Genomic DNA, 25621 nt, shown 5'->3' with positions numbered 1-25621 from the left:
ATCCAGTTGCAGAGGGGGATGCAGAGTCCTAGATCTAGGAGTTTGGAAATGCGTTTGTTTGGAATTATCGTGCTGAAGGTAGAGCTATAGTCAATAAATAGGAGTCTGATATTTGTAGTCAGTAGTGTGAGCAATCTACCCCACAGGAACAATAATTTCATGCAAAAAGGTGAGGAATGAAGGGATACACACCTTATGTAGGCAGATGGGATTAATTTAATTTGGCATCGTGGTTGGCGGACATGGTGGGCCAATGGGCCTGTTCCTGAGCTGTACTTTTCTATTTTTCTATGTTTTTCTATTTAAGAGCTAGTGAACCTTCAAACACCAATGGATTCTCTTGTTTCTGATGGCAGATTTTTTTCACTTTTTTTCTACTTTTATTCAGGGTGCACGACATGTATCTCATGAATACTGTCTCTGACATAGCTAATCCTTGCCCTAACTTCACATCTAGAAGCATTAGAAGTAAATTTTAGCTCCCACTTTGTCACAATGCACTAAAAGGACATATAAGTATTTTGCTGATCTTTTCCTCGCTGCCATAATTTGTTTCTCTTTCATAATCAATTGAGTGGAGTCAATACTGCAACAAAATTGGGTAAAAATCTAGTGTAGCACAGGATCACACCTATAAATGATCAGAGCTCAGTAATATTTTTGGGTTTTCTGGCTCTGATGGTGGCCTCAAAATTCTCTTTAACTAGCTGCAGCCCAATTCTATCTAATAACACGCCCAGAAAAAAATATATCCTTCTGAAAAGGCACATTTGCTCCCTGTAAATTTGAAAATTAAATTGAAGTCCAAATCACTACCCAGATGTTTTCCTCCTCAATTTTGTTTGCAATTAAAATGTCATCCTGATTGCATATACACTGCCTGGCCCACGCAGTATCTTATCCATAGTCACCTGGAATGCTTAACCTTGTGATAGTATGTGTACATCCCCTTGTGGGTGTTACTTGTCAAGTAGTGTTGGCTTTCATCATCTACATTAAGATGATCATAGATGTAAAAGAGGTCAAATTTAATGAAGACCTTTTCCCCTGCCAATTTTACATACAAATCTTGAGATACAGTTTGAGGGTAGTATCAAATCATAATCTCTGCTGGATCAGTCCATCTTCTCTGCCTTAGTACCACCATGAGAGGTGCCCAATCACACTGATGCTTTTACCAATATCCTTTGTTATTCCAGTTTGTTTAGCTCTTCTTCCACTTGAATTTTTAGCATATATGGTATAGGTCTCAGTTTACAATAGACTGGTGCCTGTGTTTATGATGCCTGTGTATGATTTCTTAAACACATCTTCATATTGTTCCAGAAGCTTCATGTTTAAATAATCATAATATATACATTCTAAATAAATTAAGTAACAAAGTTCTTACAAAACTTCACAGTTTAGCATTTTTAATGGAACTTTTAACTGAACCTTTAACTGAACCTTTTTGAGGACTGTTTCCCACACCTGTCATTACACCTCCTCCCTCACCACCATTCAGGGTCCCAAACAATCCTTCCAGGTGAGGTAGTGCTTCACCTGTGAGTCCGAGGGGGTCATTTATTGCATCTGGTGCAGCCTCCTGTACATCAGTGAGACCCGACACAGATTGGGTGACCGCTTTGTCGAGCACCTTCGCTCTGTCTGCCGCAACAGCCAGGACCTCCCGGTGGCCATCCACTTCAATTCCACATCCCATTTCCATATTGAGATGTCTATCCATGGCCTCCTTTACTGCCACATTGAAGCCAGGTGCAGATTGGAGGGACAACACCTCATATTCCACCTTGGGAGTCTCCAACCTGATGGCCTTAACATCGATTTCTCTAACTTCCGGTAACCCCACCTCTTCTTTTTCTCCCCCACCCCCCACTCCTTCGTCTTCCCTTATTCCTATGGCTCTCTTCCCCTGGCTTGATGACCTGCTCATCTCCATTCCTCCCCTCCCCCATCCTTTATTCCATCGTCCACTGCCCTCTCTTACTGGATTACTACTTCTTCAGCCCTTGGCCTCCTCTACCTATCACCTCTCAGCTTATTACATCATCTCCCCCTCCCCCACCCACTACCTTCCCCCTCTCACTTCGACTTGCCTATCACCTGAACTCACCTATTCCCTGCCTGCGTATACCCCCCCCCCCCCCCCACAACCTTCTTGTTCTGGCTTCTTGCCCTCTTCCTTTCCAGTCCTGATGAAGGGTCTCTGCCCAAAACGTTGACTGTTTATTTCCCTCCATAACTGCAGCCTGACCTGCTGAGTTCCTCTAGCACTTTTTGTGTATTGTTCTAGATTCCAGCATCTGCAGAATTTCTTGTTTCCTTTTTCTTTCTATTTTTCTAAAAACTGTAAACCAGTGAATGTGCAAATTACTGCTATGTGCATCATTAATCTAGTGCCATTTGCAGGTTTTGGCACTTTGGAGGCAAATGTGGCATTTTCACTTTGTTTAAGGTAGACAAGATTTACAATTGGACAAATTTGTATTCCCTCCCTCCCCCTTCCCCATTTGATACTGGAATAATTCCATTGAAATGCCAACAGAATCATGCCAAAAGCCGGTCACAGAATGTTCAAACTTCAACTTTTAGAGTAAGGCTTCTAATATCAGTGCTAATAATGTTGCTTAGTAAACCAAGTATAGGAACTTTCAGGTGAGGCTCCACAGATCAACCATGATTGAAGAAAAGCTTCAAAAAAACTTTATCATTAGTTGTTTGTTATGTATATGTTATATCTTTGTAGTTTTATGTATGATATCGCTTAAAAAGACAACCTTAAGCATGGACTTGATTTCATGGAAGAACAATGTGCTATTTTTCCTACTCGATGTTAATTACATGTTATAATCCTTTTCTTTCCCTGAATTTGTAGATATGGCCAAATTGTACACCCTGGGACAGTAATAAAACAAACTGTGATGTTCCAAAATGCTACACCAAAAAACATGATAATGCTACACTTTGCAATTGACATGATGATGTGTGTTATAGTACCTCTAATAATAATTTCACAGGAAAATTTGACACCGGGCCATAGTTGGACAAATCACCAAAAGTTTGGGTAAACTTATGGGTTTTAAGGAACATTAAAAAAAATATAAAGAGCAGGAGAGATTAAGTGAGGGAATTTCAGAGCTTAGACTTTTGCCAGCTTAAACCACAGCTGCCAATGGTAGACAAATTACATCCAAAATGATTAAGGTGCCAAAATTAGCAGAGATCTGATTTCACATAAGGTTAAAGGACAGGAGGAGATTACAAAGCAGGGGAAGGGAGGGGTTAATGTGAAAGTGGAAAACAAGGAAGAGAATGTTAAAATCAACAATGTTTACCTGCAGCCAATGTACATCAGCAAGCATTAGAGTAGTGGGTGACTTAGTGCAAGCTCAGAAACAAACAGCAAAGTTTTCGATGAACAAGGAAGGCCAGGCAACAATTCATTAATATGATGAGGCAGAAGTAACAAAGTAACAATGGATGAGGATGTCAACAGCAGATAAGCTGAGACAGAAGCAGGGTCAGTATTATTATGATGTAGATACTGTTAGTGATAGCATAGAATGTCATCCAAAGCTCATCTCCAGGTCAAGCAAAGACATTAATGAAAGGTAGTAACTGATGCAAAAGTAGAAACAGTAGATGGAGGAAATACTCATTTACCAGGCAGCATTGTAAAGGGCCAAGGACCAGAAACATAAATTCTGTAGCAATAAATCCCATCAGTCCTATTCCCCCTCTCCTTATTCCCCAGTAGCCCTGCTGTTTATTGTTTTGCTCTCACATGCCAATCAAGTTCCTTTTGAGTTTTTTGCCACTTCCTGCACTAAGGTTACTTCTCTCCACAGATACAGCCTGACCTGATGAGTATTTCCAGCACTGTCTTTTGTTTTAAATTTCAGATTTCTAGCATCTACAGTTTTTTTTGCTTTTAAGCCAACTGATCCAGCCTCAGGTAGAGAGGAATGAAACCAATGGTTAGGGATGATAGATTTGGTCTTCCCCAATATTTAATGAAAGAAACTTTCTGCTCATCAATACTGAATGTTAAACTGTCAATCTGACAGTTTCGAGATGGTGGAAGGGCCAAGAGGAGTAATAGCAAAGTGGAGCTGATTAGTAAATGTCTCTTCAGATGACATTGCCAAGGGATAGCTTGTAAGAGAAATAGGAATGGACAAGTCCAAAATGAAAACAGAAAATGCTGGAAATACTCAGCAGGTCAGGCCACATCTGTGGGATGAGAAACAGATAACATTTCAGATTGAAGACCCTTCATCAGAAAAGAGACATGCTTGTTAAACTGCAGGGAGGGTGGGAGAGTGGGGGGGGGGGGGGGGGGGGGGGGGATATCTCTGAAAGTTTAAAACCAGGGTAACCACAGGGATTATCTGCAAACAAGGTTCTCTTGACAATGAGTGAGTGGGAGCAGTTAGAAAGTGAGAACATGGACAAAAGACTGTAGGAATTATGAAATGCAGAACAAAAAAAAATGCCAGTAGGTCATCTTTTTTTCCCTCTGGAAGTGGAGAACAGGACCAGCCTGACCTGCCGGGCATATCTTCCTGTTCTGCATTTCACAACTCCTACATTTTTTTGTTTGTTCTCACTCTATAAGTACTCCCATTCATTCATTGACCAGATAACCATATCCCTATAGTCACCCTGGTTTCACCGTCAGAGGCATCCCCTCTTTTACTCTCCCTGCAGCGTAATAAGCTTCTTTTGTCTTCTTTCCAGTTCTTTGACATGACACATTAGCTCTGTTCTCTTCCCACAGATGCACCTTGACCTGATGAGTATTTCCAGTATTTTTTGTATTTGTTTTAGATTTGCAGCATCTGCACTTTTTTTTTCATGGACAAGTATAAATACTTGCAAGATACCAGAGGCAACTGTCTGGAAATGAGATAAGAAGCATTTCAGGTTTTCCAGTTGTGATTGGATAGATAAAAAAAAGTCATTTACCATTTCCCAGCTACAAAATATACCAATCAAAATGATGAAATGTTAAAACTAAAGGTGCTTAATATAATTGCATGAAACATTTGTAAAAAAAAGTTGGACAGATTAATGGTACAAATAGAGATTAATGGGTCTGACCTAATAGGCATTACAGATGCATGGTTGGATGGTGTCCAAGATTGGGAACTAAATGTTTCAAGGTATTTGAGTTTCAAAATAACAGACAAAATGAGAGTGGTGTTGCTGATGGTTTGATGGAGGATGGGAGATTAGATTTAATAATGAAGGATAACACAAAGACAGATGAAAAATTATCTTGGCTGCAAAGGAAATAGCATCAATTAAATGAGATATAAAAAAAATCAAAATTATGCAAAACCTCTACTTAGAGGGTCGAGAACAATAGAAGAACTGCTGTGCAGGATTTAAATCAAGAAATGAGGAGCTTACAACAAAGGCAATGCAATAATCATCGAAGATTACAATCTTTATATAGATTGGACAATTATAGTACAATGGGTAAGAGTAGGAAGAGTTCATAGAACATGTTCAAGATGGTTACTTAGAGCAAAAATATAAAATCATCAAAGGAAAACCGACACCCAATAAGATTCTGTATAATGAGCCTAGATCGATTAGTAATCTCAAAGTAAAATATCGTCTGGAGTTATAAATTAATTGTACCTTAAGCTAGAGAAATACAAAATCTGAAATCTAATCTCACTGAAAATAGTGGCAAGTTGGTTAAGGAGCTTGGTTTAAAGGGTTGATGGTGGCAAAATAATGACAGGTATTCCAAGCAAACTCATTATTCTTGAATTGTTGAACAATTAAAAAATGTCCTTAATCAACCACTATTTTGATCATAAGAACATAAGAAACAGAAGCAAGTAGGAGTGACCCCAAGTATTCTCATTTTATCCTTCCTGACTGTGGCCTCCTAAGAAGCTGAATGTAAAATCAACGATGAATTTATCACCCAAACAGGCACATTAATATCTCCAAAATGGTTTGCAGTTATTCACCTAGATTATACCAACAGCAACTCCCACATCTACAAACTGTACCATCACAAAGGGCGAAGGCAACAGATGCATGGGGACATTACAACCTGTAGATTCCCTTACATCACATTTCTGATTTGGAAATGTTTCGTTCATTCCTTCATTGCTATAGTTTCTCCCAACACACAGCACTGTGGGAGTACCATCATCAAAAGGATTGTACTGCTTCAGGAATCTTAGAATGGTTACTCAGCCCATCATGTCCATGTTTATTCTACCAGAAGAACTCTACTTCCACAGAGCTCTTACTCTGTGGCCTTGCAAATTTTTCTCCATCATATACTTTCGTAATTCCCCCTTGAATGCCAACATAATGGCAGGCTGTGCATTCCAGATACTAACCACACACTGCATAAAGAAGATTATCCATATGATCACTCTTAATTCACTTCCCCTTTATTTCAGATGAAGTTTAAAGCAGAGAAATGTGAGCTGATTCTTTTTGGTAGGAAGAATGAAGAGAAGCAAGATAGAATAAACATACTTTTCTAAAAGGGATGCAGAAACAGAGGAACCTTGAGGGTATGTGCAGATAATTGTTTAAAAATTGGTTGAAAAATTGGTTAATAAGGTGTGCACAATTCTGGACTATATCAATAGAGGCATAGAATATAAAAACACATGAGTTGTGCTGAACTTCTATAAATCACTGGACCAGCCTCAGCTGGAGTATAGTGTTCACTTCTGGTCACATTATAGTAAGGATGTGAAGACATTAGAGAGGGTCCAGGAAAGACACATGGAAATTGTTTTTGGGATTACAAGTAGAGGTTAGAGAGGTTGAAGAGGTCACATTCTAGACTCTGAAATCCACCCCGCATCCCCTCACCCCACCAAAGGGAAGAGTCTCCAGCTATTCACTTTGAGTAGACCCCTCATCATTCTATATGCTCCTATCAAATATCCTTCAAATCTCCCTTCAGCCTTCACTTCTTCAAAAATGGTCTCAGCTTCTCAAATCTATTTTTTATATTTCATGTGCCATGTTCTTACTCATTCACTCAGCTTGTGCATTTCTCCCAAAGCCTCTTCATTGTCCGCTGCACTTACAATTCCACCTATTTAGTATTGTAAGCAACCTTGATTTCAAGACATTTTGTCCCTTCAGCAAAATTATTAACATATAACATAAATAGCTGGGGCACTGATCCAACCACCACCCTACTTGACATCTGCAAAGGATCCCCACTCTTTGCTTCCTATCTATCTCTGACTCTATCTGTGGATCCACTCTTGTGCTTCTACGCTGTCCTTTCCCAATACAGGTCCTTCTCAGCTTAAAAAAGGCCAATTTATGTACAGCCCGTACATATGAATGAGCATTTAGAAGACCGGCTGGATGGATTTGCTGGCTGCTGAAGGGCTGCAGGCATTTTCTGTCAGGTGGGAACTCGGTTTGTGGCCACATTTGGTCTCTGCCACAATATTCACGTGAGGACTCCTCCTCTGGGCTGACTATGCCAGATTCACTAGCCTCCTGCTGGATTGCAGACAGCATATGCCATGTCTATCACCCTGCACCCATCAAACATAATCTCTTCTCTCCATGTGGCACTGCTCTTTCATGTGCTGCTGGAAGTGTCAGTGCAATAATACAGTGTGGTCTTCATCATCATTCACATTGCTGAGACCTTCCAGTGTACAAGTTGCACATAGTCTGGTGAAGTAGATGAAACATAACACAGAAGTGTTAATGATTCATATTGGTTAAGGTATGAGCAGAATTTTGAGGGGCACGCAGCAACACAGTGACCATGGAGTGTGCATACGCAAATGTTTGGAAGTGGGAAGGTTCAGTGTAATAAATAGACAAATATAGTAAAAACTCAAGGAACCTATGGTAACATTTATAAAACCCTAGGTAGACCCAACCAGAAAGACATAAATTTCATGAAGAGACTGGGTTTTTTCCTCTTAGAGCAATTTAGACAGAGGTGTGCAAAATCTTGGATGGTTTAGTTGTGTAAATAACAATAAACTGCCTGCAGTGGCAAATATCCTATAGTTAATGAGAATCCAAAATGTTATGTGACAATCTGTTTGAAATGAGCTTGCAATATTCCTTTTATACAGAATTTGAGCAGAAACCATGGCAATAATATAGCAGGTTCTGTACTGAACAACAGAAAAATGTCAAAACACAATGAAGAATTCTCAGTGATCAATAAACATATATGCGCCTCAACTCAACCTCTGCTAAAATAGAATGTCGTATGGATACAGTGTTGCAGGATCTCCTCTGCATGTAGTTCACACTCTACCAACTTTTCGTTTCCTGGGTGATTTTGTTGTTACCATCTCATTTAATTGCAATAGCAGTAAATAGTCATTTGCCTGAGGGTCAACTTCAAATCAGTAGTAATATCTGTAAATATAAATTGTTTAAGTAAAAAATTAAAATAAATTAAGATACAACCTAGGGCACAGGATTTTGGCAGGATAAAAATGGATAAAATGGTAGCATGGAAAATCTTAATGACTCAGCAACTTGTAGGGCACTTGTGAAAGAAGAAAAACATTGAAAACTAATTGAAGGTTTTCATCGTTATCACTGCTTTTAATCAGGTCCAACCTAGGAACCAGAGAAATAAAAGAATCAAACCAACAGTTTCACCACATAAAGCAAGGGTAAAATAATGAATTTTGACAGGTGTACCTTTCATTGCGTAGTCCTTCATCGTATCATCAGAAACAGTCTGACTGGGAAAATGGGTGCCAAGATCAAAGGTACACACAGACATAATGGGCAGATTCACAGTAGACAAAAATGAGACCTCATGGAATCAATGGGATGGAGAAAGATAATGGCATTTTAAATAGCTTTTTGAAAATTGTGTTACTAGGAGAAAGACCCACATGGCAAATTGACTCTGAATTTGTCATGGTTTGTGATACTTTAACAAATTCCTTCTGAATAACTGTTGCAAATCAGGATTCTTTCATAATTTATACATAAAAGAAACTTGTAAAAAATGTTAAAATTCCCGCTCTTCCCCCCCCCCCCCCCCCCCCCAGTCACACACCACAACCATCTCACCTTGTCCAAGAAAGGACCATACCTCACTTTTTTGCCAAATCCTCCAGTCCTCCATACATGGCATGTACAGCACAGAGAATGGCTAAATAGTTCATGCCATTAAATTTATCATAACCTCAATTCACTTCTCCATATATATGCTTGTAATGGAAGGTTTCTCATTCTTAAAACTGTATGCGTTAAGATGTTTCTCTAAACAGTGTATTTGTAATATGAGATCACTTTTTTCTTCTACCCCACCTAAACTCAGACTTTTCAAGTAAATAGTGACCTCCCTACTCTTCCTGATTAAATGCAAATTATCTGTAAGTTCATTAATGCCCTCTAGTAATTTGTTCCAGTTACCAACAGCATCGACTACCCCTCTCACTTTGCTACCATCTGCAAGTTTTGCAAATTTCTCTTCTTAATTACAAAGTCTAAATCGTTAACATAAATTGTAAGCAGCAGTGGGGCCAGCACTGTTCCTTGCTATTTTTGTGGAATACAACTGACCACATTTTTCACTGTGAAAAAGCTACCCTAAACTCTGTTTCCTGCCTTGAAGTTGGCTAATAATCTATTCTAGTACTTGTTCTGCCTCTGCATTCTTTGACCTTATTCACTCATCTATTATGGAGTATCTTATTAAAGGCTTTTTGAAAATCTAGATAAATTACCACTACACTATTTTTGCCAACATTGACTTCAAGTTGATCGGTCTATAATTCCCTGGATATGGTATATCTTCCTTTGTAAATATAGTTATTGCATTAGCTATCTGTCAGTCCTCTGGCACTAGGTTTTTCTCTAATGAATTTTTAAATAAGTGTAGAGTAATGACTCTGCTATCTCTTCCCTTGATTCTTGCAAAATCTGTGGATGTACTCTATCTGGAACAGGGGCATTATCCTCTTTGAGCTTCAGCAGCATATTTAATATATTACCTTTCCCTATTTTAAATACACAAACCTTATTACTCATCTCATTAGCCAATCCAATGTCACATTCAGCTCATTTATCTCCCTAAGCATTGGAAAAGGTGCAGAGGAGATTTACCAGGATGCTGTCTGGTTTAGAGAGTATACAAGGAGAGACTAAGGGAGCTAGGGCTTTACTCTTTGGAGAGGAGTAGGATGAGAAGAGACATGATAGAGGTGTACAAAATATTAAGAGGAAGAGATAGAGTGGACAGTCAGCGCCTCTTTCCCAGGGCACCAATGCTTAATACAAGAGGGCATGGCTTTAAAGTAATGGGTGGGAAGTTCAAGGGAGATAGGTTTTTTACCCAGAGAGTGGTTGGGGCATGGAATGCGCTGCCTGGGGCGGTGGTGGAGGCAGGAACATTGGTCAAATTCAAGAGATTATTAGATAGGCATACGGAGGAATTTAAAATAGAGGGATATGTGGGAGGAAGGGATTAGATAGTCTTAGGCACAACATTGTGGGCCAAAGGGCCTGTATTGTGCTGTACTGTTCTATGTTCTAATAAATACCAAAGTGAAATAATAATTTATTATATTTTTTCCGACTCTGTATTGCCCTACCTACTCTTAGTGGCCCTAATCCCACCCTGACAGTTACCTTTTTACAGATTTTTATCGATATTTTATAGATTTGCCAGCATGCCTCTTTCCTTATATAATAATGTATGCCTTCATTGGTGGAATCACAAATCACATGAATGTTAAGGCTGTTCTTTCCTGTAAGCTGAATATATATTTTCTGCACTCCATTCAACATCATTCAAAGCATTTTCTATTATTGTACTACATTGTTATTTGCTAATATTGCTGCCTATTTGCTGCCCAAGTTCTTTTCTCAAAACTCAGCGTTTGTCCAGTCTGTTAACCTGGTTTTCATAATATTTATGCCCTTTGCTATTACCATTTTCAAGCAAATTACACTGGTTTCTATGGGATAAACTTTACCTGATTATTATGACAATAAAGATGGTGCCAGAGAGGGGTGACTTTTTGTGTGCAGCTCCCAAGAAAATTATAAAATACTCCCATCTACGACTACAGCTGAAATCTGCAGTCACAGAGACTGCAAGTAGGCAACTTTGTTTCAAGTAATTTAAAACAAAACTAGTGATTTTAAGAACCCGCAGACTTGGGACTCCAAACCACCCCTGGAGTGAGTGCAGCAGCTGGAAGCTCAGGGAACATCTGTTTCAGAAAAACTGGCTGCAGAGCAGGGTTGCAGGTAAAACTGAAACACAGGGCCCTAAGGCCTCCCCTCCCGACCATCCTCCAGGCTAGTGTAAAGTCTCTGATAAATAAAATTGAATATCTCAGAGCAAGACTGCAGTACAAGAGGGGCATTAGGAACTGTTGTGTCCTCTCCTTCACAGAGATGTGGCTCCAGACACAGCGCTCCAGAGGGCTTCACCATCTACTGCATGGACCGGATGGCAGCATGAGGTAAAGGTAGAGGCGGCGGCATTTGCTTCATGATTAACTCATAGTGGTGCACAGACATGGCGGTTCTGTCACAGTCCTACTCCCCCAACCTGGAACATCTGGCGGTCAAGTGACCTCCATTTTATCTGCCGAGGGAGTCCTCCGCCATCATCCTGAGAGCAGTGTACATTCTACCGCAGGCGAATGTCAAGCTGGCACTGGAGGAGTTGAGCACCGTGATCAGCAGTCAACAGACAGCGCACCCCGATGCCTTCCCACTCATCATGGGGGACTTCAACCAGGCTAGCTTGAAGAAGTCTCTAAGAAACTACCACCAACATGTCACCTGCAGAATCAGAGGAGCCAACACACTCAATCACTGTCACTCCACCAAAAAGAATGCTTACTGTGCCATCTCACGCCGGCACTTTGGCAAGTCCGATCACCTGGCTGTACTGCTCCTGGTGTGGAGACTGAGGACCTCAGCACCAGTGGTGAGGACCACTCAGGGATTGTCAAGGGAGGTGGAGGAGCATTTACAGAACTGCTTTGAATCGGTGGACTGGACCATATTCAGGGACTCATCTTCGGAGCTGAATGAATATGCCACAGCCGTCACCGATTTCATCAAGACCTACGTGGATGAGCGTGTGGTTCTCCCAAACCAGAACCCCTGGATGAACCAGGAGATTCATAGTCTTCTGAGGGCCAGATCTGTGGTATTCAAGACCAGCGATCCAGAACCCTACAAGAAGTCCAGGAACAACCTACGGAAGGCCATCATGAGAGTGAAAAGGCAATTACGTGTGGTTAGAGACATAAACGGATACACGACAGCTGTGGCAGGGTTTGCATATTATTACTTCCTATAAGGCGAAACCTAACAGCATAAATAACAGTGATGCTTCACTCTCTGATGAGCTCAACGCCTTTTATGCACGCCTTCAAGGAGGTGAACCCTCACAAGGAGTCAGGCCCCAATGGTGTATCTGGCATGAACTGAAAATCTGTGCCAACCAAATGGCTGGAGTGTTCAAGGACATCTTCAACCTCTCACTGCTGCAGTTGGAGGTTCCCACCTGCTTCAAAAGGGCATCAATCATACTGGTACCCAAGAAGAGCAGGGTGAGCTGCCTCAACGACAATCGCTCGGTAGCACTCATATCTACAGTGGCATGCAAAAGTTTGGGCAACCCTGGTCAAAATTTCTGTTACTGTGAATAGTTAAGTGAGTAGAAGATGAACTGATCTCCAAAAGTCATAAAGTTAAAGATGAAACATTCTTTTCAACATTTTAAGCAAGATTAGTGTATTATTTTTGTTTTGTACAATTTTAGAGAGAAAAAAAGGAAAGGAGCACCATGCAAAAGTTTGGGCACCCCAAGAGATTTGAGCTCTCAAATAACTTTTACCAAGGTCTCAGACCTTCATTAGCTTGTTAGGGATATAGCTTGTTCACAGTCATCGTTAGGAAAGGCCAGGTGTTGCAAATTTCAAAGCTTTATAAATACCCTGACTCCTCAAACCTTGTCCCAACAATCAGCAGCCATGGGCTCCTCTAAGCAGCTGCCTAGTACTCTGAAAATTAAAATAAATGATGCCCACAAAGCAGGAGAAGGCTATAAGAAGATAGCAAAGCGTTTTCAGGTAGCCGTTTCCTCAGGTCGTAATGTAATTAAGAAACGGCAGTTAACAGGAATGGTGGAGGTCAAGTTGAGGTCTGGAAGAACAAGAAAACTTTCTGAGAGAACTGCTCGTAGGATTGCTAGAAAGGCAAATCAAAACCCTCGTTTGACTGCAAAAGACCTTCAGGAAGATTTAGCAGACTCTGGAGTGGTGGTGCACTGTTCTACTGTGCAGCAACACCTGCACAAATATGACCTTCATGGAAGGGTCATCGGAAGAAAACCTTTCCTGCGTCTTCACCACAAAATTCAGCGTCAGAAGTTTGCAAAGGAACATCTAAACAAGCCTGATGCATTTTGGAAACAAGTCCTGTGGACTAATGAAGTTAAAATAGAACTTTTTGGCTGCAATGAGCAAAGGTATGTTTGGAGAAAAAAGGGTGCAGAGTTTCATGAAAAGAACACCCTCCAACTGTTAAGCACGTGGGTGGATTGATCATGCTTTGGGCTTGTGTTGCAGCCAGTGGCACTTCACTGGTAGAGGGAAGAATGAATTAAATTAAATACCAGCAAATTCTGGAAGCAAACATCACATCGTCTGTAAAAAAGCTGAAGATGAAAAGAGGATGGCTTCTACAACAGGATAACGATCCTAAACACACCTCAAAATCCACAAATGGACTACCTCAAGAGGCACAAGCTGAAGGTTTTGCCATGGCCCTCACAGTGCCCCGACCTAAACATCATTGAAAATCTGTGGATAGACCTCAAAAGAGCAGTGCATGCAAGACGGCCAAAGAATCTCACAGAACTAGAAGCCTTTTGCAAGGAAGAATGGGCAAAAATCCCCCAAACAAGAACTGAAAGACTCTTAGCTGGCTACAGAAAGTGTTTACAAGCTGTGATACTTGCCAAAGGGGGTGTTACTAAGTACTGAACATGCAGGGTGCCCAAACTTTTGCTTCGGGCCCTTTTCCTTTTTTGTTATTTTGAAACTGTAAAAGATGGAAATAAAAAAGTAATCTTGCTTAAAATATTAAAGAAATGTGTCATCTTTAACTTTATGCCTTTTGGAAATCAGGTCATCTTTTACTTGCTTAGCTATTCACAGCAACAGATATTTTGACCAGGGGTGCCCAAACTTTTGCATGCCACTGTACTGTGATGAAGTGCTTTGAGAGGTTGGTCATAGCTAGAATTACCTCCTGCCTGAGGAAGGACCTGGCCCTGCTGCAATTTGCCTACTGCCACAACTCCAGCGGACGCAATCTCACTGGCTCTCCACTGGGCTTTGCAGCACCTAGACAACAGCAAAACATACGTCAGGCTGCTGTTTCTCGATCACAGCTCCACATTCAACCCCATCATCCCCTTAGTACTAATCAACAAGCTTCAAAACCTGGGCCTCTGTACCTCCCTCTGCAACTGGATTCTTGACTTCCTTATTGGGAGACCATAGTCAGTGCTGTTCAGTAGTAACATCTCCTCCTCGCTGACAATCAACACAAGCACACCTCAAGGATGCGTGCTTAGCCCACTGCTCTACTCCCTCTACACTCATGACTGTGGCTAGGCACAGCTCAAACGCCATCTATAAGTTCGCCGATGACACCACTGTTGTTGGCAGAATCTCAGATGGCAATGAGGAGGCACACAGGAGTGAGATAGATCGGCTGGTTGAGTGGTGTCACAACAACAACCTTGCATTCAACGTCAGCAAGACCAAGGAATTGATTGTGGACTTCAGGAAGGGGAGGTCAGGAGAACACATACCTGTATTCATTGAGGGATCAGTGGTGGAAAGCAGCTACAAGTTCCTGGGCATCAACATATCAGAGGATCTATCCTGGGCCCAACACATTGATGCAATCATGAAGAAGGCACGCCAGCAGCACTACTTCATTAGGAGTTTGAAGAGATTTTGTATGTCACCAAAGACTCTTGCAAATTTCTACAGATTATGGTGGAGTGCATTCTGACTGGTTGCATCACCGCCAGGTATGGAGACTGCAATAGGCAGGATCCAAAGAGGCTGCAGAGGGCTTTAGACTCAGCCAGTTCCATCTTGGGCACAACCCTCCCCGCCACTGGGGACATCTTTAAGAGGTGGTGCCTCAAGAAGGCGGCATCCATCATTAAGGACCCTCACCACCCAAGAGGTGCCCTCTTCACCATCTGGGAGGAGGTACAGGAGCCTGAAGACCCACATTCAATGTTTCAGGAACAGCTTCTTCTCCTCTACCATCAGATTTCTGAATGGTCCATGAACCCATGAACACTACTCGTTATTCCCCTTTTGCACTATTTACTTAGTTTTGTAACTTTTATGTCTTGCACTGTACTGCTGCCGCAAAACAACAAATTTCACGACATATGTCAGTGATATTAAACCTGATCTGATTTTTCCACTTTTATTTTTCTTATCTGCTCTGCTTCTTTCCAAAAACAAAGACCTTCCTTAATGGGCATTTTAAATTGAAACAGAAATTGCTGGAAATATTCAGCAGGTCAGGAAACATCTGTAAAGATAGAATCAGAGATAATGTTTCAGGTTGATGACCTTTCATCAGAACCAGGAAATCAAACATATTTCACGATTCAGGTAAGGGACAGGAGTGTACAAAACAAAGGGAACACCTGAGGTAGAGTGGAAACCAAGTGAGACTGAATAACATAAATGGTCATGATGGCAGCACTGGCTGAGAGTTTGGCGAAGTTGTGTTATTCAGAGCTGATCTGTCTGGAGGTAGTGTGAGAATAAAGAGATGGATGAGGACAGAGAGAACAAAACAATGCTGGAACTGAGAGACAGAAACCACTGCAGCTGGAAAGCTGAAATAAAAGAGAATGCTGGGAATATCCAGCAAGTCAGGCAGCATTAATGGAGAGAGAAAAACTGAGTTCATGTTACATATGGATGACTTTACATAGGAACTAGATAGTTCTTATAAAATCTAGAAAGGCTTGTTATCGGAAACTGTTGAATTCAGTGTTCAGCTCTGGAGCTCTAATGTACCTAACTGGAAGTTGGATCAGTGTAAGAGGCCAGATATGTTAGAGTGAAAGTAAATGGAGGACTAAAGCAACAAGCACCTGGAATCTGCAAAATGAGACATTCTACAAAGCAGTCAACCAATCTAGGGAGACCCTGTTGTGAACACCAAGGGCAGCACACCGGCACAGCAGCTAGCACTTCTCCCTCACAGGTACAGACAGCCATATTTGATCCTGATCCTAGGTACTATCTGTGTAGAGTTTGCATATTCTCCTTGTGGTTTCCATACATCTCCAGTTACCTTGCACACCCCAAAGACACAGTGGTGTGTTAATTGGCTACTGTTAAAAAAAAATCCCCTCATATAGGTTAATGGCGAAAGAGTCAATGAGTTGTTGATAAGCATGTGAGAGGGGAAGACTGCAGGTCTACAGGGAAGTAAAGAGCAGGGGAATGGGATTTCTGGAAGCTGACACGGATCCATTCTATGTTGTAATAAGTAAATAAGAATTCAGTGCACCAAGAGAAGAAGTACAAAGGAATGGTAGAAGCAGATACCATAGCAATGTTTAAGAGTCAATTAGACAGACACATGAACAGACAGGGAATAGATGGATATCAACCAGGTGCAGGCAAATGCGATTAGTTAGATTGGCATCATGGTCAGTGCTAATATGGAGGGCTGAAGGGCCTGTTCCTGTGCTGTACTGTTCTTTGTTCTATGAATCAATGCTTCATCTGGAAGGAGCTTTTAGATTTCTGGATTAGGGCAAGGGAAAGGTAAAAGCACAGTTATCATGTCCTGCAGTTTCACAGGAAGGTGCCATGAGAGGAAAGTTGCTGTTGATGGAGATGGAGGAATGAACCACCGAGTAAGGGAAGGAACTGATCCTTCACAAAGGGGAAGGGAAGGGGAGATATATCTGGTGATGGCATCACATTGAATGAGGTGGAAGTTATGAAGCATGATCCATTGAAAGTGGAGGTTGGGATGGAAGGTGAAGACAAAGGAGAACTCTATCCTTGCTTTGGGTGGGAGGAGAGGGATGAGATGGAGCAGAAAATGGAAGAATTAATTGAAGGGCCTGAAGTTATCCTGGTGCGGAATGGGAGGGATTGGATACCCATGGTGAAACTAAGCTGGGTGGAACTAAGAGACTGGAAACTCAAGAGTGTTGTAGAGCATTGGAGGTCTCACAGATGTAAGTGGGAACATAACAGACAAGGAAGAAGGAACAAAGTTAGGAAGAAATAAGTTCTAAGAGAAAAGAACAAACTGAAACAATGCATCTACGAGGACCGTTCTGCTCATGGATCTTGGGAAGGTTTGTGCAGCTGTATGGGGTTCAGTGACTATGAGACTAGAGGTTGTAGATGGAAGGTTTCTCCATTTAATGGGTTCAATAACTGCATGGAGACAAGACCTGATATTTAGTGATGGATCATGGTTCATAGGGAGGTATAAGAAGCTGTTACAAAGCTAGCTTTCTGTGAGGTAGAGGTCAGCTTGCCAAATATCAACAGCACTACCCTTATCATCAAGTTTTATGACAATGTTGGGTTTGGTTCTTTTTGAGGGGAGTACCGCAAATTCATAGGGTGGCAGATTAAACTGAGTAAAAACAGTGGAAAATTGAAAAATAAACGGATCTAGGGAGAGTAAAAGGCCAGAAGGAGAGGTCCACTTGGATCAAAAATCCTTGTGATAAAATAAACAGTTCACAGTCCAGGGTGAAAACCTTTGGCACAGAGATAATGGCAGTGGAAGAAGAGCTCAACATGCCAGGTTCAAAATTAATTGCAAATGGGGCATATGGGAATGAAGTTGAGGCAGTTCCCTCAGGATCTAAAAGCAGAAGTTCAAAAGGGATGGTGAAAACACGGCCTGAAGTAAGAATGGGGAGAGAGATGGGATCAGAAAAAAGTGAACTGGAGAAAAAAACTGGAGGTATTACATTTACTGAGTTGTTAGAGGTCTCTAATGCCTGATAAAAAGGAAAAAAGCCTTATGTTGAAGTGCCAAATGTGGAGAATTGAAACTGTAGAACAGGATAACTTTGTTGCAGAACAACTCAGTGTCAGTGGAGAGAGCAGTTAAGGGCACGCATATGCCAAAACTTTGCATTATCCATTGAGAACTGAAAATAATAACTCAAGAAACCCTGAATAATTTGAGTATACATATAATCCTAAATGTGAAGGGTGGAATTCTAGTTGTACTCCATGTGGAATAATTCCACTCTTATTTTTCTCATTAGTTTCTTACATTGTTCTGGTGAAACCCAATGTAAGTTCAAGGACCAGCATCTCACTTTCTAGCTGGGCATGTTATAGCCCTTAAGACTCAACACTGAATTTAACAATTTCAGAGAGCTAATCTTTCCAGTTTTTATAACAGCTAACCAATTTATTTATTTGAGATTTCTAGCAACTGTAGTGTTTTGCATCTCACAGTTCCATCATTTATTTTGTTTCTCCCCTAAGTTCTTTCAATTCCTTCTGCTTATATCACCTCTAGACAGATCAGCTACAATTAACAAGCCTCGCCACCACCTCACAGCCATTTGTCTAAATCAGTTTCTTGTGGTCTCCACCCTATCAGAGACTCTCTCTTTCTTCTCTCCACTCCAGCCCTGCTATACAGTTTCAAGTGTTTGATTTCTAATTTCTCCTAATTCTGATGAAAGGTCAATCTGAAAGGTTAACTCAGTTTCTCTCTTCACAGATACTACCTGACCTGAACAGTATTTCCAGCAATTTGTTTTTGCGTCAGGTTTGCTCTATTTACAATTTTTTACACTTGGGCTTTTTGAACATTGGATTAAAATAATTCTTCTTCACACTATAGGAAGTCTATTCTCCGACCCACTTTGCCTACCTCTTCAGTCCAATTAATACTGTAGCGGAAATATTCCAATTTTAAAATATGTTTTCACTGATTTCTCTAATTTGTCTGCACATTTCTTCCTCTCCATCTCTTCTAACATTACATCATCTGCAGAAAACCCCTTTCAGTCTGATTGATCCTTTATTACCTTTCCTCTAAATCTACATAGATTATATTTTTGTCTGCCATATAGCTGTATTCCTTCTTCTACTGCCAATATGTTATTCGTAATAAGTACTACTACTCTACCTCCACTTTTTACACCCATCTTTTCTGACTCATACACCTGGTTTCTCTACAGCTAATTTCTAAGTAACCACTACTATATCTGTTTGCTTGCAACACAGAATTGCCTCCAGCTCCCTACTTTTATTGGAATTGGAATTGATTTATTATTCTCACATGTATAGTGAAAAACTTGTATATTGTTCATACAGATCAATTCAGTGCATCAAGGTAATACAAGGTAAAACAATAACAGAAAGCAGAATAAAGTGTAACAGCAACAGAGAAAGTGCAGTGCAGGTAGACAATAAGGTGCAAGTCATAACGAGGTAGATTGTGAGGTTAAGAGTCCATTTTATTGTACTAGGGAACCATTCAATAGTCTTATAACGGCAGGATAGAAGCTGTCCTTGAGCCTGGTGGTACGTGCTTTCAGGCTTTTGTATCTTCTACCTGATGGGAGAGGGGAGAAGAGATAATGTCCCGGGCGGGTGGGGTCTTTGATTATGCTGGCTGCTTTACCGAGTGCATAGAGGGGAGGCTGGTTTCCGTGATGTGCTGAGCTGTGTCCACAACTCTCTGCAGTTTCTTGTGGTCACGGGCAGAGCAGTTGCTGTACCAAACCGTGATGCATCCAGATAGGATGCTTTCTATGGTGCATCAATTGGTGAGGGTCGAAGAGGACATGCCAAATTTCTTTAGCCTTCTGAGGAGGGAGAGGCGCTGGTGAGCTTTCTTGGCCATGGTGTCTATGTAGTTGGACCAGGACAGACTACCGATGAAATTTGCTGCTAGGAACTTGAAGCTCTCAACCCTCTTGACCTCAGCACCATTAATGTAGACAGGAACATGTGCACTGCCCCCCTTCCTGAAGTCAATGACCACCTCTTCTGTTTTGCTGACATTGAGGGAAAAGTTGTTGTCATGACACCATGTCACTAAGCTCTCTATCTCCTTCCTGTACTCTGACTCATCATTATTTGAGAATACGGTTCACTTTGGTGCTATCATCTGCAAACTTTTAGATGGAGTTAGAGCAGAATCTGGCCACGCAGTCGTAAGTGTATAGGGAGTAGAGTAGGGGGCTGATGATGCAGCCTTGTGCGGCACCAATGTTAAGAATAGTCGTGCTGGAGGTGTTGCTGCCTATCCTTACTGATTGTGTTCTGTTGGTCAGGGAGTCAAGGATCCAGTTGCTAAGGAAGGTGTTGAGTCCAAGGCCTTGGAGTTTGGTGATGAGTTTGCTTGAAATTATAGTATTGAAGGCAGAGCTGTATTCAATAAACAATAGTCTAATGTAGGTGTCTTTACTGTCCAGATGCTCCAGAGATGAATGTAGGGCCAGGGAGATGGTGACTGCCGTAGACTTGTTTCAGCGGTAGGTGAATTGCAGTAGGTTGAGGTTGGCTGGAAGGCTGGAGTTAATGTGTGCCATGACTAGCCTCTCGAAGCACTTGTGATGGTGGATGTCAGGGCCACCGGGCAGTAGTCATTAAGGCACCTAACCTTGTTTTTCTTAGGCATGGGGATGATAGTGGTCTTCTTAAAGCTGGTGAGAACCTCAGATTGAAGTGGGAAGAGGTTAAAAATGTCTACAAATACCCCTGCCAGCTGATCTGCACAGGATCTAAGGACACAGCTGGGGACTCCACCTAGGCCAAGTGCTCTCCATGGGTTCACTCTCCCGAAGACTGATCTTACATTCCCAACAGTGACTGGGGTACAGTATTTGCATTGCTCTACATATGGTTCAGTTCATTTTTGATAGGATTTCCACTCATTTTACGTTTGATCATCCTTTTAAACTCTTGTTCTCATCATCAATATCTTTCCTTCCTTTACTGTTTCTTATGCTTTGTTTTCCTGTTTTGTTTATACTTAAGCTACTTAAATATTTTGTAAAGCCATCCCTTCTTCTTACTTGTATAAAGCATTTGCCACCTTGCAAGTTACTCTTTCTGCTTGGACATAGGACGTATTCTAGTTCAAGTGAAGTCAGTCTCATTAGTATAGCTCCTTCATCTCCCAAAACTGGTCGAAGTGTTCCATGAAAATGAACTCTTCTTCCCCACATAGTCCTCTAGCTTTATCCTGATCTGTCTGCTTCTATACCAAGTTACAAATATCCAGAGATTGTTACTCTTAAAATAATGGCTTTTAATTTAGAGACTTTTGATAGTTTTGCTCCAGGCCCTCTTCCCTGTTCCTACCTATGCTGCTTGTTCCAATAAGGATCACTAGTTCATTTTCCAAGCTGTCCTCTAGCTGCCCTGAGATATCCCTTATAGTGGAGCCAGGTGGGCAACACTCCCTTCAGGATTCTCATGCTTGGCTGCAGAAGAATATCTATCCATCTAGTTATGAAGTTCTCCATCACTTCCACATTCCTATTCTACTATTCTCTGCTTGGGCAGCCTTTTGTGCCACTATGCCTTGTTCTGCATTGTGGATGTCCACCCTTGTAGTCTTTCTCATTCTCACATGCTTTAAACAAAACATACTTGTTGGCTAGGACCAAGATCTGTAAAGCCTCCTTCCTAGTCCCCTATAAATTCCCCTATCCAGCTCCTTAATATTCATCCCTTCCCTTTCCTGAGCCTTTACTCTGGGGTATCAGTTCATTTTGGGTGAAACTGTTCAGAGGTTTCTAATTTTCCCTTCAATGTTGCTGTGTACAAAAGAACATTGGTTTGCACTTGAGAGAGAATAATTGCAAGGTTATGGGAAAAGAACAGGGGAATTGCACTGATGGGACTGGTAATTATTAAACTGATGTAAATTCGAAGGGCAGAATGGCACTTTCTGTGTCATAACAAATCTACGATTCTATGTGTTTTACTAGCAACAAACTTTGAAGGGAGAGACTTAAAAACTAATGTCATCTTCAATGTGCACTTCATGTCTGAAATTCTTACACATACAAGCTCAATTGCCAATGAAAAATGCCCAGTTAAATATACAGAGTGGAATTATATGATCTGGAAATGAACATAACCTCAGCCCACTGCACATGGAACCCATTTTCAATTGTTAAGCACTGTAGAAGTTAGCACAATGCAATTTACTTTCTAGACCATGGTCCCTTTTGCCTTGAAAGGAGTAGGCTGAAGGGTAATTTAGTAGAGGTCATTGAAATCATTAAAGTTTGTTGATAGATTAAACAGTGTGATTTTAGTTAGAAAACAGAGCAACACTAAGGAAGCATCAATTTAAGCTGTTCACCAGAAATTGATTAGGAAATTTATAAGAAACTTCTCAAACCTGACAGTGTCAAAAATGTGAAACTTGCACCTGTGTCAAGTGCTTGACATGAATTGTACAGGTGCTTTTAAGTAGTTGTGAAAAGGAAATAGAGGGTTATATATGAGGCTTTCTCATATACGTATATAGGATGCTGGAGTGAAGGTTAAGTACAGCAAGGCCTGGGTGGCCCAAATGGTCTCGTTCTGTGCTGTCAAATCTATGTAGTTCCATATAATCAAAAGTACTTCAATTTGTTCACATCTACTGTCATAAAAAGTCTTGTGACTATGACACCACTTCATAATATTTTAGTTTTTTTTACTGTGTTACTCAATTATTTTGCAACCAATAAATTCCACGCAAGCATGCATAGAGGGCAACCACAGGAACAAAAATCAGAAAGCAACTTAAACTGGTTTTGCTGATAAATTTAAATACCACTTCTCTTATAATACAGAGTATACAAATGATGGGCTGAGATGTAACCCAGTAATTGAATCGCACAGGTTGAAATATTGCTCAAGCTTTTCTCTTGCAATATATATCATGAGAACCTGGTGAATATATTACTGCCACATACGGCACCACTATACGTAATACAGTTTGATTTCTTTTGTTAAAATGTTGCACACTCAGACTTGTCAACCTGGATTTCCTTATCTTTGGTGGGCTAGCAGCAAAGCTGGAATAATATTACAAAGCTAAACCCATGGCTTCCTCCTGAAGCTTTCAGTTGCAATGCAGAGTAGATTTGAAGTCACAGAATAATTCCTAATTGGTTTCACTGATAGGTCTTTTGGGAAAATATAGATGCAATGCTGTTTTTAAAAGCTGCAACTAAATAAGGGGCATCATCACTATTGATGGCAGAGGCAGGTTGCTCACAGACACTTGCAGTATCTTTTGGGAGAAACCAGGACTAGAAAAACACACCTCCTGCCACAGACTAGGGTATAACAAAAACATGATGATGGTTGTCTGAAGGAGGTGGTGCAATGGTACCCCTAAAGAATGCTGAATAAATGCAATAAGCTCACAAGAGTGGCTAAGGTAATTCTTGGCACACTTTCCAATAAACATCCTACCCAACAAACTCAGCATCTGGGTTTCAAAGGAACACACTTCTCCAAAGAGTAACATTCTGATGTGATTGGTGAGTGAGATAAAAAAAATACAGAACACTATTTAAATATCTGTTGTATGTTGTGTGTTTAAAAATGTCTAAATGATGACTGGGCTGAGCAACAAGAGTACACCTTACCTCATTCTTAACTTGGCTCAATTCTCAAAAAAAGTTGACTTTCATGTGTTTGCAGAAAGCCTGGTCATCAATGCAAAAGCTTCAGCAACTGTTTGGTCAAAGTTATGGCCAAGAATTGGGAAAATGCAAAACAAATTCACCCCAGAATACTGTACATAACAAATCCACTTGTATTTTCAGAAATTGTTCTCACCCATTTAAGACTCCTTGCTTTCTATTCATCTCCACTGTGGCTGTGGAATGTTTTCCTCCATTTACGATTTCTGATCTCAACTGCCAGGTTTCAGGTTTTTTGGGCCACATGTTTTTCAGGTTCACTCCTTTTTTGGCTTTTACCCTGCAATATATTAAATAAAATCTGTAGTTAAACAAAGACAATGGAATTATTAACAAAAATGTGAAACACTCCAAGGTTCTGACATGCTCAGTAATATCACTGTTTCCAATTACAGCAAAATTATGCCTATTTATATAATAATAATGGTGATTAATAATACATTTGTAGCGGTTGCTACCGCGGAATAAAGCAAGACGCTAGTCGGAGGATTGCTGAACAAGAACTGGTTTATTTTCCCGCCTTGCGCAGGCCCTTTAAGGGAGACTGTTCCCGCCCAATGAAACCGGCAATGACGTAAGTATTACGTCATCAAGACTTTCCCGCATGCGGGTTCTCCCCGTCACTCGGAAAGACGAGGCCCGCCGCCATCTTGGGCCTCGTCGCTCCGACACCGCGCGGCCCGACTGCCGAGCCGGTTCGCCCGACTAAATGGTGAGTCGCCACACATTTCACAAATCACTCTAATCAATCTCAGCAAAAATATTCAATACATGTGTTCAACACTCCTAAAAAGTACCGATTCAAATTTAGCTGCAATAAACAGAAATCAAGAATATGTTAATTGTTATCGATGAGCGATTAGTATGGAAAAGTATTACAAATAAACTGGACAGACATGCTAAGCCTTGAAAGACAGTTCAAACCACTTGACAAGGGTCTGAGTAAACCAATGGTAAACCCAGAAATGGAGGTTAGAAATTGTGGCACATGATTTATCTTAAGGTGACCCAAACTGGTGCTCAGGTATTAAACCAGGTTTTCCCAGAAGAGCAGGCAAGTTACCTCACAATCATGACAGGGTGCAAAGGAAACTCATGCCCGGAAATGCCTTGTTGAAGTCAGGCAAAATGACTTGGAAATAATTGGTATCTTGTTTTACTCCAGGAGAAAGGTGTTACATTTGCATTACACTGAAGAGAAATAGCATCATGCATCTAAATGTCTAGCCATAATTGGGCACATCCATAATATCAAGGACCAAATGAAGCATGAATTTGACATGACACTGTTTTTCATCGGAATTGATCGTCCAAATCCAAGCTATTCCACCTTTGCAAAGGTGTACCAACTTAGCAGGAATGTCCAGGTATATCTGAATCAGCTTAAACTCCTGGAAACTTCTTTAAATAATCAGAGGACTACATTATTTGGGGAAATAATTAATTTTCTTTGAACGCTTACATTTTCATTATTCATTTTACAGGATGTAGGCCATTTATTATCCATCTCTGTGCCTTTGAAAACATGGAGTGTTCTTGAACTGATGAGGATCTGCAGTGCAAGTACTCCACAGTGCTTTTGGTTTGGGTGAGGTGTTGGGGGGGCAGAGGGGCAGAGGTCCAGAATTATATCCATTCATGGTGAAGAAATGGTAATATATTTCCAAGGCAGGTTACTGTTTGATGTGGAATTCCCCTGGACAAGCTGCCTTTCTCTTTCTTGTCGGTAAAGATAACAGGTTTGGAATGTGCAGTTGAAGAAGCCAAGGGGAGCTTCCTCACTGCACCTTGGTGGTATGGACACATATAAATAGAAGAAAGCAGAAGAGAAAAAAAGGGGACAAAAAATTGGAACTGTATGTTTCAAATTACAGAAGC

At 40.9% G+C, this 25621-nt stretch overlaps 1 protein-coding gene across 1 annotated transcript in view; it reads right to left on the bottom strand.

Moving 5' to 3' along the window:
• tmem132e (transmembrane protein 132E) overlaps positions 1 to 25621 on the bottom strand; it is a 447898-nt gene that overhangs the window by 249079 nt on the left and 173198 nt on the right. Inside the window, exon 3 of the mRNA XM_052035543.1 lies at positions 23880 to 24023. Within this exon, the coding sequence (XP_051891503.1) occupies positions 23880 to 24023 (144 nt within the window). The remainder of the gene's footprint in view (positions 1 to 23879; positions 24024 to 25621) is intronic.

This window comes from Pristis pectinata, chromosome 21, assembly GCF_009764475.1.
Source record: "Pristis pectinata isolate sPriPec2 chromosome 21, sPriPec2.1.pri, whole genome shotgun sequence".
Taxonomy (NCBI): domain Eukaryota; kingdom Metazoa; phylum Chordata; class Chondrichthyes; order Rhinopristiformes; family Pristidae; genus Pristis; species Pristis pectinata.
This window is presented reverse-complemented; position numbering and strand designations above follow the sequence as displayed.